General features: G+C 44.6%; 3 protein-coding genes across 3 annotated transcripts; 1 reads left to right on the top strand and 2 right to left on the bottom strand.

Moving 5' to 3' along the window:
• Positions 1-1,854: 1,854 nt before the first annotated feature.
• On the top strand, positions 1,855-2,350 carry DFL_005982 (uncharacterized protein; the record flags this gene model as incomplete). The annotated part of the gene is made up of 2 exons (XM_067635322.1): positions 1,855-1,953; positions 2,117-2,350. The coding sequence occupies 2 exons, from the start codon at positions 1,855-1,857 to the stop codon at positions 2,348-2,350; spliced, it is 333 nt and encodes a 110-aa protein (XP_067489764.1).
• Positions 2,351-11,196: 8,846 nt separating this feature from the next.
• Positions 11,197-12,543, bottom strand: DFL_005981 (uncharacterized protein; the record flags this gene model as incomplete). Its single annotated transcript, XM_067635321.1, has 1 exon — positions 11,197-12,543. One exon carries the CDS (start codon positions 12,541-12,543, stop codon positions 11,197-11,199), a length of 1,347 nt encoding a protein of 448 aa, XP_067489763.1.
• Positions 12,544-18,517: 5,974 nt separating this feature from the next.
• On the bottom strand, positions 18,518-18,964 carry DFL_005980 (uncharacterized protein; the record flags this gene model as incomplete). The annotated part of the gene is made up of 1 exon (XM_067635320.1): positions 18,518-18,964. One exon carries the CDS (start codon positions 18,962-18,964, stop codon positions 18,518-18,520), a length of 447 nt encoding a protein of 148 aa, XP_067489762.1.
• Positions 18,965-19,043: the final 79 nt, after the last annotated feature.

The following is a 19,043-nucleotide window of genomic DNA, read 5'->3' as shown; positions in this document are numbered from 1 at the left end:
ATTGATCGTTCGATGACAAAGCAAACTCCAGTCATCCGGATATGTTTAATACAAGTCATTGCTAACAATCAATACCGACAATCTACCGACAAAGAGTGCCCCGATAAATTGGGATCTAGATCTGTTCTGCCAGTTCGGCTGTGCCCGCAAACCGGCTACCCCTCCTTTCAAGAAAACTTGCATTGAACCCCTGACTCGATATATCATGACATCTCAGCCAGCTATTCTCGATCCGACGGTCTGCATGCAAAGATATACCCCAGAACCTACAGAACTAGTCGAACTGCAGTTGACCGGCAGACGACCGGCCTCGAGACTATCTGATCAGGATACTCTGCCAAATGCATCACAATCGAGCAACTTTTTGAACTTTACTTGGTCACATGGCATATGGTGGCTCCAACGCCCAACGTTACCGACAGCGGTGCAGTTCGTATTGATATCTATCATGGCCATGTATACAGACATAGTGTCCTGTAATACCGCATTCGCTGTCCGTTTCGGACTAGCCAACAGCCATGGCTAGGGGGCGATAAGTGCTAGTTGGTACCAAAAGGAATCGAGGATGTCATTACAAGCGGTTGAAAATGGGAATGGGAACCCGGGTTTAGCAATGTTGTCGGAATCAGGGTATACTAACGTATGAACTAGACCTTGGGATTACGTGATGGTCTAACATCTATTATAAGTATAACTCTCGTGCATATGATGATAGTTCTAACACCTCCCAACCTCCCATTTCTTTTCTCTCATATTATTATATTACTCATATACCATCAGTTGAAGTTGTTCGACATTCTGTAACGCAGAAGATCTATACTTTTAATATCGCTTAGCTAGTTTGACTGAACTGCCTAGCTAAACTGACTGCGGGCTGACCTGACCTGACCGACGCCGCCTCGCCTCACTTTGCTCGCCTCTCTCTCTCTCTCTCGCTGTCAACTTCCACTCCTCCTGGCTCCGGCACCCGGCCTGCTTCCGATATAAATATATATAGTTCCACTCTCCCTCAGAACACCCTGCAAGGAGACACCATCACAACATCACCATCATCATCAATCTGCTCAGCTAAAAGTACATCTCGAAACCTTACTGTACTACTTCGCCTTGTATTGCCCTCCCCTACCGAACAAGCCCCCTAACAAACACGGTTCGGCAAGCGAAGATCCACTAAAGCACTGCTGCGACGACCTGCTAAAGGAATAATTTGATAACTTACAGCCAACGTTGACCGTGAGGGAATCCTGTACGTCGTTACAAACCACGTTTGAATTATTGCCCCGATACTACGGCTATATATAAATCCTCCGGTCTGCAATTACTTCCAATCAATCAAATCAAATTCCCCCCCTGGTCCTTACCTGTTTACCAAGTTTTCTTTAAATACCAAAAATAAACCGGAAGAAAAAGGAAAACGATAAAAAAAAATTAAAAAACTGGGGAAATCGGACCTCATCGAAAACCTCCATATTATTGCTGATTGACTTGCATCTTCCAAGCAAACAACAGCCAAACATAACAAAGACAAGGACAAGGACCACATATCCCGGCTGCCAACACATCTCCAAGGAGCTACTACCAGCCATTCCCAAAGACTCTCCTTCTCATCATCAATTTCCAAAGAGCCTTTATTGGAATACTCCGAATAATCCAACTTCAAAAGCCTACAGGAACTTCCGGAGTCACCTGCCGAGACCTTCCGTGTGCCGGGAACCACCGACGCTACCGGGGTTGCACAATCCCGTTTGCCAAATATAAACCACCATCCCCCGGAACATCATCAGGGCGAGCGAGAGCGATAGCGGAGAGAAAAAGGTCGTGTGAGAGAACGAAGCAGAAGACATATCTGAAAAGATGGGTCTCATCTACAACGAATATCTCAACTCCACAAGGATATACGGCTGCCGGACCTGCAAGGCCCATTTGGCAAACCATGAAGATATCATAAGTAGAGTGCGTTCCCTATCTCCGTTGTTAGCTTTGTAAACCGGGAGTTTGTTTTATATATGTATCAAATTTACTTGCTATATGTATACGACTTCTAGGATTCGAAGACAGATATACTTACCAACGGCAATGCTAACTATTATTTTTATTTTTTTTTATTTTTATATAGAACTTCCGTGGCCAACATGGCAAAGCATTCCTTTTCTCCAGTGTAGTCAACAACGTCGAAGGTCAACCCGTCGAACGCAACATGACGACAGGTCGTCATATCGTCAGAGATATCATGTGCCGGAGCTGTGACGAAATAGTAGGCTGGAAGTACGACAAAGCGTTCGAGAGCAGCGAGAAATATAAAGAAGGAAAATACATCTTGGAGGCGGAATTACTGGTTAACGTCCGCTAGGATATTCTCGAAAAAGCTGTGGTCTGTAGCTTTGAGCCTCTGGCGAGGGTTGCTTCTGAGGGTTTATGGGCCAGGACGTTGTTTTAACTGATGGGGGCCTCGTTTCTTTTTATCTATTGCGTCTGGCTTGCGTTTGGAATCCTGATTTTATAGGGCTGTTATCCTTTTGCTTTCCTTTGGTTGGAATACAGCGCGCACATGGTTTACTGGTTGGTGGGCAGCTGAGTGATGTTTGTGAAAGAAGAGGACTGCAGCGAATTCGACCGGTATGGTTTGGGACCATACGGGATATGACAGTTGATGTCACCCTAGCGATTCATATGCCTGCCCATTCATCTCTTCACGCAATGTTTTTCTCAGCTTTACCTCCCTTCCTTTCCCTTGAATTTATGTTCAGCATCCTCATTCTATTCTCAGCCTTTCCACTTTTCAATTCCCGGTGTTCCAACTTCTCTTCCTCCAGTCCTTTGCGTACTTTTTTTTAATGATATCCCCTCCCCTCAGCTCTTGACTGCTTGTGTTTTGGTTTAGTATTCTTTTACCCCTTGGTGTTCTTTGGTGTTCTTTCAACATGATACACTTGCTTGGTTGTTTCCTGGGTCTTCTGCCTTTTCTCTCTCTCTCTCTTTTTGATATGTTTTTCCTTTGGTTAGTTCGACGGTAAGTATAAGTTGGAAATAATGAAGGACACTGAGAACTTGTTCTTTAGGTGATATCGGGGTATTCAAGATGGAACCCGGAAGGCCTACAGTCGCACGCCTATCCGCACTTTCCCCGCATTATTTTTTTTTTTTCAGACTAATAGCGTACAGAGGAGGCATCTTAGGCCAAATGGAGATAAGAATGAATAAATTGAATCAAAATATTGCAAAATGCTTTTTCTTTCTGTTCCCATTATTCGCTACCGTATGTGATAGGAATATAGCGATGTGATAGCAGGTACTTAAGTAGGAATAACTTTCCGAAATCTTGGCTTCTATGGACGGATTAAGTTTGCAGCCAGGCCGGGCCAATTGAGGTGCCGTTAGTTTACGATATCAATTAGGTATCATTCACTGCCGTCATGCATCTCCGTCGTCTACTTCGGATCTCCACTTCGGATCTCGAAGTTATGTCCTTCCTGGGAGCATCAAGAAATTCTGACCGCATGCCAAACCTCACATGCACAAGAGCTGCACGTTTTGACACATTCTCATCCCGGTATTTCTCTTCCCGTCCGTTCGTCGAATCGAACTTCAAAAACTTCGAAACTTCCTTCTACCCGGTTTTTCCTAACCTCGGCCGGGATTACACTTTTCTTCCGGCCATTGCAAACATTTCAAATCAAATATGGAATATGGTAGGCAATTCTAGTGTGGGAAATACAAGAACATGGTAGATTAATCCCGCTGAAAGGTCGCAGACGTGCAGACGGGTTTGTTTGAATGTAGATATCGATATGTAATAAAAACGGTTTTATCCCTGTAATGCAGCTGCCGGTACCTACCTTTGAGATCAAATACAATGGGGTATATATGCATCTCCTCGCACGAACTTTTATATACTCCTAGGAAATTCAAGTACCATGTAACATCGCGCAGCCAGGTTGCAAAAAGGTATTCCCATATTATCCATGCAACAGTGCAGATCTCCCCTCGCAGAAACAGTTATGTACAGTATGTACAGTACATGCATGGAAATACCCGGATCACAAAAACGGTTTTGAAGATCGATGCCGTCGGTAAAGAGGTACTTGCATACATGAACAAGTAACTCTAAAACGTAATGCCGGGTCTAACCATGTCCCTAACTGCGGACCGGTTCGTGTCTCGCGGGAAGGAAAATTCAGGAGATAGGAACGGCTTTCAGGTTTATGTACTTAAGTACTTCCATCCTTAAGTATGTACGTTATTTACCGGGCATCGTGGTAGATGGAAGGTCAGGGAAACCTTGTCATGGTATCTCCAAGCACTTCAGAAGAGGATGGTTGCAGTAGATTCGAAGCTTATGAACATACATCCTTGGACCATGCCTTTATATCTATATGAGCTTAAGATCTTATTAGCAATATACTGATATCTTAAGACCTACGTACATAGTATAACCGACCCCACGACCCCACGAACGAAAAAGAGCTTCTTTCGATTCGAGAAGGGTTTTGAATGACCTTTCTCCACTCTTTCGTTTTGCTTTGCCACGATGTTCCTTGCTCGGAGAGGGGAAGAAAAATGTTGGGGTTTGTGTGGTTTCGAGCTCGAGCTCTTGATGATATTTGACCAGAGGTTTCAGGAATTGGCACACCTTGCGGAGTTGATGTTGAATTCACCCGCCCCGAACACACGGAAAATCTGTGACCTTGACATGTGGAAGGTGGGAAATCATCCGGGTTCGGTATTCCTGACATGCAGAGTTTGTTTAGTTTTTTTTTTTTTCGTTGCATTGTGGTTAAGGGGTTGCTCATGGCGGAGGAGTTCGAGTTCTAGATTGTCAAAATGAAGCTTCATGAGCGCTCATGAGTTAAAGTGTATTGGTGTATCAGTGACAACAAAATATTTGCTTAACGGCTGGCGAGCTCGAGCGCTCCGTTTCTTTTCTTTTCTTTTCTCAGCTTTGTTTCATTTCATCCCATCTCTCAGATCCAAAATACATAATTTCCACTCCAAGTAATAATCTCGAAACAAATTCCAAAGTGACGAAGAAAAAAAAAGGAAATCAAGGCGATCCGAGAACCCTAAAGAAAAGATAAAAAGTGGGTCCCTCAAAAAAATCGACGCCTTTTTCTGCTTCAAAAAAAAACAAAATGCCCAGCCGGGATTTCTCTGGTTCTTCGAAACGAGATGCGAATACGGAGTTTCATAAACTTTTTTTGTGAACATTAATAGCCCCCACATTTGCACATGTTGCAGTACTGGGTAGAGCTCAAGGGAATTGTTTAGATTAGCCTATCGAGTATCGAGACCAAAGTTTGAGAATTCTGAAAGGCAAAAAAAAAAAAAAAAAAAGGAATTGTGGAGTCCATTGATGATAAAGTGGGAGCACATTCGACGACGTCCCCCCAAATATGCAACTGTCAGAGTGTCGAAGATGAACCGCGGCGCCCACGTGGGAAGGTGTAACGCCTGCAGCTGTCCAGTTGGTGCCAATGCTCATCTTCCGTCTGATGATATCTTTGGGTTTGTTTTGCATCAATTATAGACTGTTAATTTGTAGACGTTTCGAATCCGTCTATATATCTTTTCGAAAAAGTTGGAATCACAGTCGATATACAGAGAGAGAAAGACTATATATTTGATACTAGTTTCGAGCTCGAGCTCTACACACTGACTTCTGCAAATACCTAGTGTGTATACATAGAGAGAGACGAGTCGCGGGACCCGGGCGAGGTCACAAGATCTTGGAATATCATGCAAAGAGTGGGGGAAGAATAGATAAGCACTGCGCAGACACAAGTATCTCAGTCACATCGTGAAGCGCGGGTAAGTTTCAATATTATATTATAGATTTTTTGGTCGACATTTCGTCCGGCCGGCGAGCTGAAAGCGCCCCCTCTCAGTACTGGATGCAGGTGCGTTTTATGTATTGCATCATGATAAAATATATCTCGACCCGCCCCCATATTCCAATCATGCAACTTTAAGGTCAAGAAAAGGCTTGAATGGAGTTAAAGGTAGCGAACGGGAGGCCAATTTGATTGTACACCCGCGCACGGCTGAGAATTTCGAAATGCGAGTCAGTGAAAGAGCGAAAATTTAAAACTTGAAAGCTAAACTCCGGCAATAGCTCATGATATTATACCATGCTAATCGTGACCCAGTCACGGGACTTGGCTTTTTGGGACATCGTGATGTTGACGAGAAACTTCGAAACCTTCAGGAAGTTTTGAAACCTGCGTGTAATGGTTGCACCCTTACATATATGCATGCATGAAGCAAATATCGAAAGCTATTTTAGGCAAAAAAAAAAAAAAAAAAGACACACACAAAACTCCTCGGAGTAGGTAGGTTGTCTTCTCTTCAAGTCCCAAAGTATTCTGAAGTTCAGTTGGAAAAAAACATGGAATAAACGAGCAAGCAAAATCGAATCGCTTATTTCCTGTCCCTTGCTTCTTTCCTAGGGGGAAGGGTTTGTGTAACTCCGCGCTTGCATGCAGCTAGGGGAGTGTGCGCCCAAAGGCCCCAGGCTGATCAATGGCCGAAAAGCTGTTGCAGCGAATGAGCCGTCCCATCCCGCGAATTCCGGATCATATCGTATCATATCATATCACATTGCTATGTACATCGTCCGTACGAACTGCCTCTAATTAGTTACCTATTCCACTAGGTATCCTTCTCGGCCGGCTAAGATGGGATGCGCAATTTACCAGATATTCACACCATTTATAATCCAATCAAATTTAATTCGCATGTATGGGTGGTATGTCGAGGTTCCTTCTGAAGATCAGCCAACAGGCATTCACGCCCGGAGAACATGGGCGAAGCTAGTGGGTCCTGTCTTTTTCTTTCTTCTTTCCTTTTTTCGATTCTTGACTGATGTCGAATAGACGGTTTATATGCAGGCGAAATTTGACCTTGTTAGTAATCGATTAATCATAACTGGAGTGAAGCAAGATTCGAATAGAAACCTATCCTTTCCCTTCATATGAATTCATAATCCTGTAGGTTTATGATGGAATAAAGGAACGTTTAGAAGTGTGTACGATTCCCTTTAAGATACGAGCATGACATGCTCGGACAATTCGAAAGGATGCGCCGTATGGATTACCACAGCTAGGCATCACCATGTTCGATTCCCCATTGGTTTTTTTAATAATATATCCCCCAGCTTTTTTCGTAACCCGAGTTTCGACCAGGTTTCCATTTTACCCAAGATTTAACTCTAGGAGTATACTATGTACAGTAATAAGATATAACATGCGCAATGCAGGGAAGGAACTTGCCCAAAAACCGCAAATATTAGGGTGAATTGCGTGTTTATGAGTCGTGGAGGACATGATTCGCACCGCACTTTGGTTACTTTTTTTTTTTTTTGGTATATCATTTTATCATAGTTGCAGTAGGCTGGGCTGGTATTTTGCGGCTGTTAACTTTGTAAAGCGTGGGGTGACTGGCGACGAGACAAGGGCGAACCGATGTTCTCGTTTCCCATATCACGAGCACCAAGCACCAAGCACTGATAACGGGATCTTCATACCCGGCAACTTATACCTCTAGGCATCCCGTTCCAACATGTAGAAAACCCGAATCGGAATCAACCTTGGTGAAATTTATAGATAGAAACACGCAAGCAATTCCCCAAGGCTAGAAAGACTAAAAATTTCCGCTTAACGTTAGTATCATTCCTTTTCATGCAGATATACCAGCCTGGGACGTTTGTTGGGCTCTGCGAAAAAGGAACAAAATATCTAGCAGGGGGATACCCATGCGATTATCAGTGGCTTTCGGTAGCCGGCTGGTGTGCCACCCGATGTTTGGTGGTTCTTTTGCTCACGATGTCTTAATGGAAGCGGGCCTATCACAGCTTCGTGATTGGGTTGCAGCATCTGGCTGATAAGCTGGCTGACAGCTCATGTAAGGATTGGAAAAGGGAAAGAGGGCAAAACAAAAAGGACAGTGCGGAGTGAAGTGGGTTGCTGATAACTATGGATCTTTTCTAAGTAGCATGGAAGCTTCAAAGGAAATACGGAGTGGGTATTTTTGTGGTTACTAAGGAAACTCTGGAAGATAAGGCCTTTTTATGGAGATAGCGATTTTTTTTATTTTCGCCATAGGCTTGTCAAATGATATTTTCTTTAATTCTCTATCGATATCTAAAGCTGTCGTAAGCTTGAGAATATGCCAAGGATACCCCATATCGAGAGCACTTGAATCTACTTATCTAACTCATATTATGTATGTAACGTAATCCACCCACCTGCGAGATGTACCCCAACGCGAGATGCTATTTTTTACCGAAAATTCAAAATTTAATGCCTCCGGGACCTCGAAAACGTGAAAATGGTGGTGAAAACTATTTTAATTAACTAATTTTACATTATTATTAAAAAAAATTAATAAATTATTTATGAAATCGACGGTTTTCGTCGAAAAAAGTAAAAACATGCAACAACACAACGCAATTCGTCCCGGCACCCCCATAACCCCCCCCCCCGGGTACTACTGATCCTTCAGGGTCCAGGTCCAAAACTACTGGGCATAATTAAGCTGCCTGTTATCGGCGCTACGGATTCGTAAAGATATCCCCAGAGATCGAGCAGCTACCCGCTTTTCAACTGCCTCAACAGCTACCTCAATTTCAGCATCCGCTAACACCCTCGCTTTTAATAAATAAATTTTACCTCCCTCCTTTTTATTCCGTTTCGTTCTCAATACCTCAGTTAACTTTTTATTAGTTACTTCGAGAACCTTACGCCTAAGGAAGGATTCGGCTGCAACTTTAATAATTTTGTTATATTACTGTTATAGCAGAGAACTAAGATGCAGCGCAGTTAATGCATCCACTGCATCGATATATATCTGCAGCGTGCGTGAGCATTGGGGCGTTGGAAACGGCTGGACACCAGATTCTTGCAGCAGCTGTAATTCATGCTCTGAGATGATTTCACGCAGCGATTCGATATGGTCCCCCTTTTGAAATTCAGGCAGTTTCTTTAAAACTCGTAAAGCGTCGAAGGGAACGAGTCCAGCTCCCTTCCAACCGCCAATAATATGGCATTTCGTGAACGCTTTAATACGCGCAATGCCAATAAGCTTCTTAAATTCAGGTTTCCCAATCGCCACATCCTCAAAACGTGAATATTCATTCACCTCTCTCTTATAAGCGGTGGCGTAATGGCTGAAGAGTCCGACATCAAGAGGTTAAAGATAGTACGTAGAATGCGGCGGAAGACAGAGGAGTATAATTTTATTTTTGAGACAGAAGTCGATAAAGTCTGCAGTAACGTGGGATCCGTGACCGTCGAAGATTAGCAGTCGTTTTGAGCCTCCGGCGATTCGAGCGGTAGTAGATTGAAAGCAATTTTCCAACCAAGCCAAAGAAAGATGTTCGTTTATTACGCCTTTATCACTAGTGCCCCAGAGCCACCCTTCTCTCTTCTCATAATTACGGTGCCAATCGAGAATGTGAACCTTGCCTGAATAAATAACGAGCGAAGAACAATATTCTCCCGTCGCTGATACACACTCGACCATGGTCACACTCTCTCGAGTAGCGTCATGAGCACAGAATCGCTGCTTTCTGCAGAATGTGGGCACTATAATAGTTTCAGGCTTTCCAAACCCAATTATGAACCCTTTTTCGTCCATATTCCATATGTTTTCGTTCAAAATCTTATGAGTTTTCACGATTTTGTTATAAAAACAGAACCAATGCAGCATCGATTCGACATCATTCGCCTTCCCACGTTTCGACTCCAATAAGCGACTGCGGACTGTCGTCAATTGAGGATAACGTGCCAGAAATTTATAACACCAATTTATGCCCACTGACCTGCCTGCCATTTTCCCTGCCATAGCTCGAAGGATGTTGTAGTTAGAGGGAAACCCGGACTTCCATAAGTTCTCCATATGTTTCGCTAAAACTGTTTCTTCGGCCTGGGTAAGTAGTTGTTTATACTGAAACTAGCAGTTCCCCCAGACGGTTCGGCCGGCAAATCGGTATCCCAATATCGATACCGGCACGCTATAACTCTCTGCTACATACTTCAGAGATGACACCTTTCCCGCTTTCAACGCTTTTAATACTAGACGAATTCTCTCTTCTTTCTCCGGATCGATGTTACGACGTCGAATCGGTGGCATTTTCGATAAATTTAAAGAACCCACTCTTAGGCTTTGAGCAAAAATTAATGAATTTCGATGGTAAATACAGAGAAGAACGAATCTACAGAAAGAAGATAGAAATTTCGGAGGGGATAAGGGGTTGACGAAGAGAACCACTCAATCCCAACACGGTTAGCATCTCGCGTTGGGGTACATCTCGCAGGTGGGTGGATTACGTTACCACCTATATGCAAGCTATTTTGTGGGGATAGAATCAAAGAAAAAAACGATACCTTAAGGCCGAGATAGTATACTTTGAACGCCAGGCCGCTAGCATACTCTGATCCGGATACTTGGCTAAATAACAGAAATTGAAAAGAGAAAAAAGACAGCTTAACCAAGTAATAGACACAAACCCATTCCCATAAACAAATGTAACTCCACCGCCTCTTTTAAAACAATGTCATCTAAAACCCATACAAAATACTTCCTTAGTGCTTCAGAATAAAAAGAAAGAAAAGAACAAAGAAGAAAAATCACGTCAGAAATCTAGACAAGGCAAGAAGTTGTCGAAATAAAATAAAAAAGGGAAACGAAACGATAAAACTCCGGGTACACATCTATAGTGTCTATGCTTGAGTCTGCTGCTTTCAAGTTTGCTGGTGATGAGATGAGATAGAAGGATGAAGTCCACAAGATATTAAAGGGATATCATATCCAAAAAAAAAAAAAAAAGAGATGAGAAAGAAAAAATAAAGAGCATCAATATGTCGCAGGGGAAGAGGAAGAAACTCATTTCGATTCATTGAAGTGGGGGTATCAACGGTCGTCATAAAAAGTAAGCTTTATCGTCGAGGTCGTTAGAGCGCGCACAAAGAGTGGAGGAAGGGCTGAAAGTAAATCGAAATCGAAGGAGGATATTATGTGACTAGTCCGTTGGGAATGCGCGAGTCAGAAGTAGTTATGGATGTCGTGTGAGACTTATGGTTGAAAGTGTTGATGGCTCGAAGCGCAGGCAACCGTTGGAGGTGGGACGGGGGGAAAGAATTTTAAATTGTTCGATTGTGGGGTATAATTGCGTTATTTGTGTAGGGGAAGCGACATATTAAATTACGAGAAAGAAATAGGTTGCGCCTTTTTCGACTTGGATTTGACACGAGGACGCTTCATGATGACTGGGGCTTCGGTTTTGGTGTTATTGGTGATGCTTCTTTTTCTGCTGGAGCGGCGGAGGTTGGAGGTGCTGGAAATCGTCGAGGCTTCGGTGAGACCAGGACTTTCTCGCGGGCTTTCTAGTTCTTCGAGAGCGAGGGAGCCGTTGTAAGGAGCGATGTAGAGTTTTTCCTGGCCGTCGACCTTGACGGCACAGCTATTGCGTAGAAAATCGACAGACCATAGGGACGGAAACTTCTCGAGATCCGCGGGTCGTTCAAGCAATATTTGGCCATCTTCGGTCAGTGAAGCCATCAAAGGCATCCATTGTTTGGTGAGCAGAGACGATGGGAAGGATGAAGAGACAGCTTGCTGAAAGCTTTTGCATCCAGATCCCTCGACTTTGATATATTGATAACAGCCAACTGTTTCACAGCGAGTATGTTCATGGCAATCCGTAGGCGGTGGGCTTTTCTGGTCGGGGTCCAAAACAAGGTTGACATGTACCCGCCACGGATTCTCCTTGGATATTGGTTTTAGAGCTGTGAGAGCTTCGTGAAGGCGTCTCTCGGAATCCTCCCGCAGTCTTTCGATATCAGGTATGGAAGATCTTTCCACCGAGGAAGAGGCGGAGTCACGCCGTAAGTCCTCATTCTCGTTGATAAGATCATCCATCTCTCCTTGGAGGGCATTTGCTTTCCGCTCCGACTCTTCGAGCCGAAGTTCTGTGTCCTCTAGTCGATCTTCCAACTCCAGGATCCGTTCCTCCAGACTTCCAACGATATCTCCTACCGACCTAACATCTTCAGGGTTCGGCTTCTGTGAGATCTCCTGCTCCAACTTTGCTGTCTTCTGATAAAGATGCCATATATGTCTATTGTTCTCTGCCTCTTGAGGCGGAACCGGCGTTAACGACCTAGGAATCTGCAAAGGTATTTGCTCTACATCTTCTTTGGTAGCTGCCGCCTCCCTCTCTTGCGCTTCCATATCGCACTCTACCATAGGAGTGTCGTGGTGTCCCCCGCCGTGGATGATATTCGCACACTGAGATCTTGGCGGGTGGTACTGCGCATGATGTCCGCAGGAGCAAAAGTATCTATCCAGCGAAGACCAGGAGTCTTCTAGCCGGGCTTGTTGAATGAATGATCGACAGTTGCACTTATCTCTAACGTGCTGAGAGTTGATGATTTTTACGCTGATAAAGCAGCAGGAACCGGCTACTGATGCAAATTTTGGGAATATAGGTTTTAATAGTGGCGCTGCTGGTATTGGCTTCTTAGCCATGATACTGGGCTCTTCGAGCATGGGAGAGGGGTGTCTTTCTCCAGAAAGCTTAAATTGATGCTCTCTAAAGATCGAGGACGAATGTTGAGATGCTCCTGGAAGCTGTGGGGGATCTTTGTTAAAAAGTTATATAGTAGGTCTTAGCAAACAAGGTAAGATTTAAACGGCGGCTTGAGAAGTTCGAGTAGTGCCATAAGGAACCAAGTGATTCTTTCCAGCTTGGAGTTTCAAAGAGACAAGGACCGAATCCGAGTATCAACTATCGGCCTCCAACATCCAAATTTGGATAGGCTTGTTGGAACTAGTGTGTTGCGGTGATAATCCAAGGTGGACTGGACTGGACTGGACAAGCTTTGATAAGGGTTTTGTGAATAGCTGCAAAAAGTAGAATCCTCAATTCGATACTCTTGAAAGCTGCTGGTTACTAGTTGGCAAAGGAAGTAGGTTGAAAGAAATCGGGTTCCTTTTCGTAGCTTTAATATCGTCGGCCGCACCCACTAACCAGTAGCTAAGTAACTAGCGCCAGGTCGAGATATCCAACTCTAACAGAGCCAAGGGAAGCCGTTGTTCGGGGCGGCTGATTCCTCCCTTGCTCGAAACTTTGCCTTCAACCGATAATACAAACGTCGCGAGAATTGCGTATAAACTCGAAAAGTTGCTTAGGCCGAATACCGAATCTTTTGCGTAAGAGGGAGTCAACCTCGTCCTTCTCCTGCAGAAGGTATTGTGAAGGTGTAGTAAAAATAAAGATATGGGCGAGGGTCTGGATAATATATGGAGCCATCCAAGGGCTAGATTAGACCAGATGAGATTATCAGTGTTCGATAGGGTATTCCCAACTGTCGGGAAGCTTGAGGCATTATGAAAGGAAACTCAAAGCTGATAATCGAAACCCTCCTCTCTCTCTCAGGTCTTAAAAGGCATGGGCGCGACCCAGTAGAAGAAGGGCTAGGTGCTTTTTACAGTAGTGGTCCCCCCATCTGCGAGATATACTCGAGATACCCGCATGGCAGGCTAGTTGGCTTATCCGCCTTTTTTCCTTGATATGAATGGGATTAATGCAACCTATGTTTTCTTCTTCGTCTTTATTTCGACCTTTCTTTTTTGAAATCAGAAGCCTGGTCCTGGTCTTCTTGTTCCCGTCGACACATTTAACAAATGTTTCTTCTTTTGGATAATATCTAATTTTTCCTTTGCCTTACCCTATGCTATGCTCGATCTTTGCTCTCGTTGCGAAGGTAAAGCAGGGTCAAATGGGAAGGGGAAAAAAAGAAAAGGGTGGAAGGGAAAATATGTCAAGGCCAATCTGCTAAGGGGTACGTGCTTGAGCCAAATGCAAGTGTGCCGTGGGGGGTCCCCACAACCGAGGGCAGAGAGGCTCTCTTAATTTTTTATTTTTTTTTGGCCATGGGGCCTGGGAAGAGGGTGTGGTCTCGTAGATTGACTGGCCTGTCAGAAAAGAAACTTCCGTCCCACACCCGCAGGCATAACTCAGACAGAATGTTCGGTTCTTGAGATTCATGGTTTCCTTCCTGACTTTGAGCGGTCCGCTGGCGGAGTCTAAATCACGGGTATAGCATGGGGGGATCTGGCGAGCCCCGAACCCTTCCTGTTGGTGATAGATGATGGTGGTGTTGATGCTTGCAAAAGATAGCTGGTTCATTTAGCGGCTTTGCTTTGTTCGTAAGAGAACGCTAGCCTCAGTAACAGGCCAGACAGACAATGATGGGGGCGGCTTTTTTGGGCATCCAACGTTCAGTTATCTATGGCGCACGTTTTGTCGGAAATGGTCAAATTGATATTCGACCACACATATTTTTGGAAATTTCTGCTGTGATTTTGCCGGAAGAAAATCGTAAAAAATTTTTCTTTCCTTCTTTTTTCAACTAGACTTGTTCTTTCCCTATTAAGGATCAATAAAGAACCTTCGAAATGCATCGGAGTGGGACTCGACTCAGTGGACCCGCTTTTTTCCCTCTCGATTTGATTCTCTTACGGTTCAGAAGAGAAGAAAAGGGCTCGTCGACCAGGCCGTCCTCGAGAGAGATTCACTGTAGATTGGAAGGGTGGGATAGAAATGGTGGGATCGTCCAGGGTGTGGGTCGAACCAATTGTGGTGGTGGTGCGTTTGATTGTTTCCCATTTGGTGCTTGTTCGGTATGTAAAGGTATCGGGGGGAAGGAACATGGACCAGACACCAGATAACGAAAGCGGGCCAGCACGCTTCGTACATAACTAGCTAGCTAGTTGCAGTTGTCGCTGTCGTTACTAGTAGGTATACCTAGTATACTTCGACGATATTGATACTAGCTTGAGACAGGCCTGCTTGCTGCTGTATTCATTATCTTGTGTGAAGCTTCATGCATGAGAATAACCTTGTCGGTGACCTGCCTTCCCGCCCATACTTTACGATCATTCGCTATAGCGTTTAGCAGAATCGGTCACTCGGTCGTGGACCTTCTCGATTGACAAGCTAGCAAGAAAGCCTACATGTCGCATGATTCTGCAAGATGATGGGCATGAATAAACCCGAATGGACCTGGCTTTGGCTGAGTCTCTATAACTGTAATAATAATAACCCGAACCCCTCAGTAACTAAATTCTTAATATCACCTCTAGCAGCCAATTAATTGTCAGTCTTGTATTTCGCGATAGTTTCTAATCGGGCGAGGTTTCTGTGAAGCTTTTAGGGCCTTTCATTTTCAAAATGTTGAAAAGAAAACCCCCCACTACTGCATTATTGATCACCAGCAATGGACGGAACTCTCACGCCTGGAATTCCTCAATCTTTGCATTCGCGGGGCACCGGAGAGGTCTCCTTTCTGTCTCGAATAAGACAAAGGGGAAACTCCATCACAAAGACATGCAAAAGTTTGGGGGTTTCTCATCAATTGCTGGGGGTTCGAAGGACTCTCGATATCGCGATGTCATGCCAAATAATATGTTTCTCCTCAACATAACACACTGCCCTGGCCTGGTCCCAATGCAATGATTTATGTATATTGGGGATGCGCAGCAATACCCCTACATATGTCTTTGCAATACACTGCAAGGTTCACAGAAGCAGAGATAATCCAGTGACATTGCGACATACTTTCTGGTTGAATCCGATCAGCGGCAACGGGACCAAGGTGCCCGTGGGGTGGGGTAACGGTTATCCATGTAGCGGGTAGTGCCTGTATCTTCCTTCCGTCCTCGCCAGGTTAGCCCCTTCGTCCCAAACATGTTCGAACTCTCTGGCTCTGAAAGCGCTTTCCAATCAGCGTTGGGTTTTGTTTGTTCGAACCTCGTGCTGAAATCGTGGCCATCTTATGGCCGTAATCAGGCCCTGTCCAAAACGTCAAGGAATTATTTGGGACTAATGTTTGCCAGGTAGCACCGGTTTGTCGACAAGACGTAAAAACGTGGACAGGTTTACAAGTGGCATTTTAGGGAATGGTTTTTTTTTTTTGCCCTCGAGCATGCTATTACTCCGAAATCTCGTGCGTAATTTCGAATATATTCTTGATACAATTACGGGTCCATGGGACTTTCTTTGTAACTTGGCATATACGGCCCCTCCTGGTCCGTGTTTTCGAGTCAGTGTCCTCCTTGCTAGACCGCAGTCTCGACATTGACCGCATTTCTCATTACCCACTTTTATTCAACTGGGGGCTGCTGTTTCGCCTGGCAAATTCATGTGAAATATGCTCATCGATTTCCTCATTCCCTGGCCTTATCGCGAAATGGTAGCTGCGCGGTTTCCCCTCCCACCCACCACACATGCATACCTCTTCGCCATTCCCTTTGGGACTCTGGACTGCCTTTGGCTTTTTTTTTTTTTTTCGCCCTCCCATACAGACATTTTATGAGGAAGCAAAAAAACGTCCATGTCCCTGAAAGTCATCCGCAATCCGTAGCACCACGTTATCGGAAGCTAGAAAACGTGTTCCGATTCGTAGAACCAGATTCCTGCTGGCCTACTTTGTAAGGATCTTGCCTGTAAGTACACAGTAGAAGGGATGGTCCTTCCCTATGCGACTTACACACATGCAGTGGATTTCTCCAAAATAAGGTCAGAAAACCATCATTGCGAGCGAAAATGCTTTTTGAAGGGGCGAGATATCACGTAGACGGTAGGCCGCATTTTTCGCCTCCAAGAAAAACTTCAGACGATTATGCAAATCCAGGCCCTGATCATTTAGCAAGCTCAAGGAATATATTTTCCCGGCCGAATAGAATGGATTTCGGGTATTTCGAAGATGTGAAAAAAAAAAAAAAAAAAAAGTTTGAATTCAATAAGCTTGTTGCTTGTTTAACATCGCCTACAGCCTTTTCGTTGTGCAATTTTCCCGCTGATTTCCGTCGGGGGCTAAGCCTGGAAAGTGGGGGCTTGTATTTCTACAATTGCTGCTGGTAACGGCTTCCTCGAAATACTGTGACAAGTATATGATACAAATATGCAAAAACTTGTCATCGAAATATAAAAATTGGAGGTACAAAACCGATAACTTTTAAGATTTGCTACCTAGTCGAAAGGTCATTCATCATCGCATAACCTGGCCTAGCTTGGTAATCCTGAAGATGCAAGAGATAATAATTTCTCGGAAAACCCCCCATATTTGCCTGAAGATTTGGAAGGAAATCCGAGGTTTTTTTGGAGGATCAAAACGATCGAAAAGGAATTCAGACCCTTCGTCACTCCCTATGGTGCATGTCTTTGATTCTTGAAGGGCTGCGGCCCGTCTTTTTTGACATTATTACTAGTACTAGGCTTGCCAGCCACCGTGCCGTCATATGATTATTAACGAGGTCGTGGAGGTCGCCTTAGGTATTATTAACAAACTGAGGGGAGAAATCGAAATATTCGATAGTTTAGCGTATGCAACTTCTCAAACGGCAGGCTCCTTCGGGCACTACCGTATTACGTGCTCTCCCTTTCGACACGTTCTTATTTTAAATATGCTTCTTTCTTATCATATCCTCTTTGCCTGCCCTACTTGCCCAGACAGTTTCGAAACCTGCAATACCTTAATTGTTTTTCCGTTCCGAAAGACTCGAATGACAGCCTGGGACAAGGAAAGTGGGGGCGACTTGGGATCCCAACCCAACTTATCAAACCACGGATGTGATATACACCAAAGGATGGCAGAATAGGCAAAGTTGAAGCGAACCGCCAGTTTTGTGCGACAGTGGGACGAGATAAGGGGTCCCGTATTCCGTTTGCGGACCTAACGGCTTGAGCGCATTTGCGCGTGGGAGCTTGGAATGGACGAGCTACGGCCGCCTGATAGACGATGTTGAATCTCGTGACTTGTAACAGGTTATCTATCTGACAAAACCCCCTCCGATGTTCGAAAATACGACGGGACCAATGCAAAGTGGTAACGACAAAACATATTCGATATTCAACTGGCAGCTGCTGGAACCTAGCCCACGCTGCCCACGCTTGCCCACGCTTTCTAGACACGAACACTTTGAATCATTCATTGATATTAGGCAAACGGCCTGCCAGCTGAGAAATAGGAGACGAGGCATTTGCTTTGGGGATCAATTGCGAAATCTTGCGTGGATATAATTTAATTTTTTTTAGTCATCGACTCGGTGTCTGGTTTGTCGTTACATTCCTTTTTCATTCGACCGCATATGGTCATCAGTAACTAGCAGCTCGGGCGCATCCAACGCAGAATATGCAGATATCAGAATTTAACATGTCTAAGAGATGATAATTAGATGTCTGGCGTGAGTTATTATTATTGCTTCGGTTTGCAAATGCGAAAAGGAGAAGCAAGGCAGAAAACTTGAAGGGTTGCCTTACCTTAATCGAGCTTATCAGGACAATGTTGGCGAAGGATGATATTACAAAATGCAGGGTATCCGTATGCTGAGCGGGAAGACCCGCTCGGGGAACGCCCTCACGATATACGAAGATGTGGGATGTGCAGAATCCCGTAACCTCGCCGCCATGGTTTCTTCTCCTGATCAAAGAATAGAGTCGAATCAAAAAAGACAAGTTTCAGTTTTGGCGAGGCTTGACAATCCCATCATGCATGATATAGTAGACGACCGTGCTGTCTCCAGACACAACCGCAACAACTATCCGTTTCTTGTTGGCATCTCCTTCTCCTCCTCCTGAGGGCGTGGGGAGGTTATCAAAAACGGAAGCCCACGTCCTCAACGACAATTTCTCGGTGAGATGAACTGGCAAAACATATTCCCTATCCGTGGGAGGCCTTTCTGACGAAGAGCTCTCGTTTGTTGAAGAAGCTGGTTCTGGGTTGTACAGCTGCTCTGGAGGCCGTCCACAGATCATAGGTCGAGGAAGGGGACCATTCTGGGTATCCTCATCGATGTCTACCCGGGTATCGAGCAGTTTGATATCAGTCCAGTAATGTTGATGCTGTAGATTGGACAATACGACGGAGCGTAGGTTGAGAAGGTCGGCCGTTTCAGCGGTCGTCATTGTGACTAAGAAATATAAGCCGGTTAAGACTGCGGTTCGGAGCTGTCTGGGGATGTCATAGACCGAAGACCACTTGATG

The sequence above is a fragment of the Arthrobotrys flagrans genome (genome assembly GCF_004000055.1).
Source record: "Arthrobotrys flagrans strain CBS H-5679 chromosome Unknown unitig_9, whole genome shotgun sequence".
In the NCBI taxonomy this organism is placed as follows: domain Eukaryota; kingdom Fungi; phylum Ascomycota; class Orbiliomycetes; order Orbiliales; family Orbiliaceae; genus Arthrobotrys; species Arthrobotrys flagrans.
This window is presented reverse-complemented; position numbering and strand designations above follow the sequence as displayed.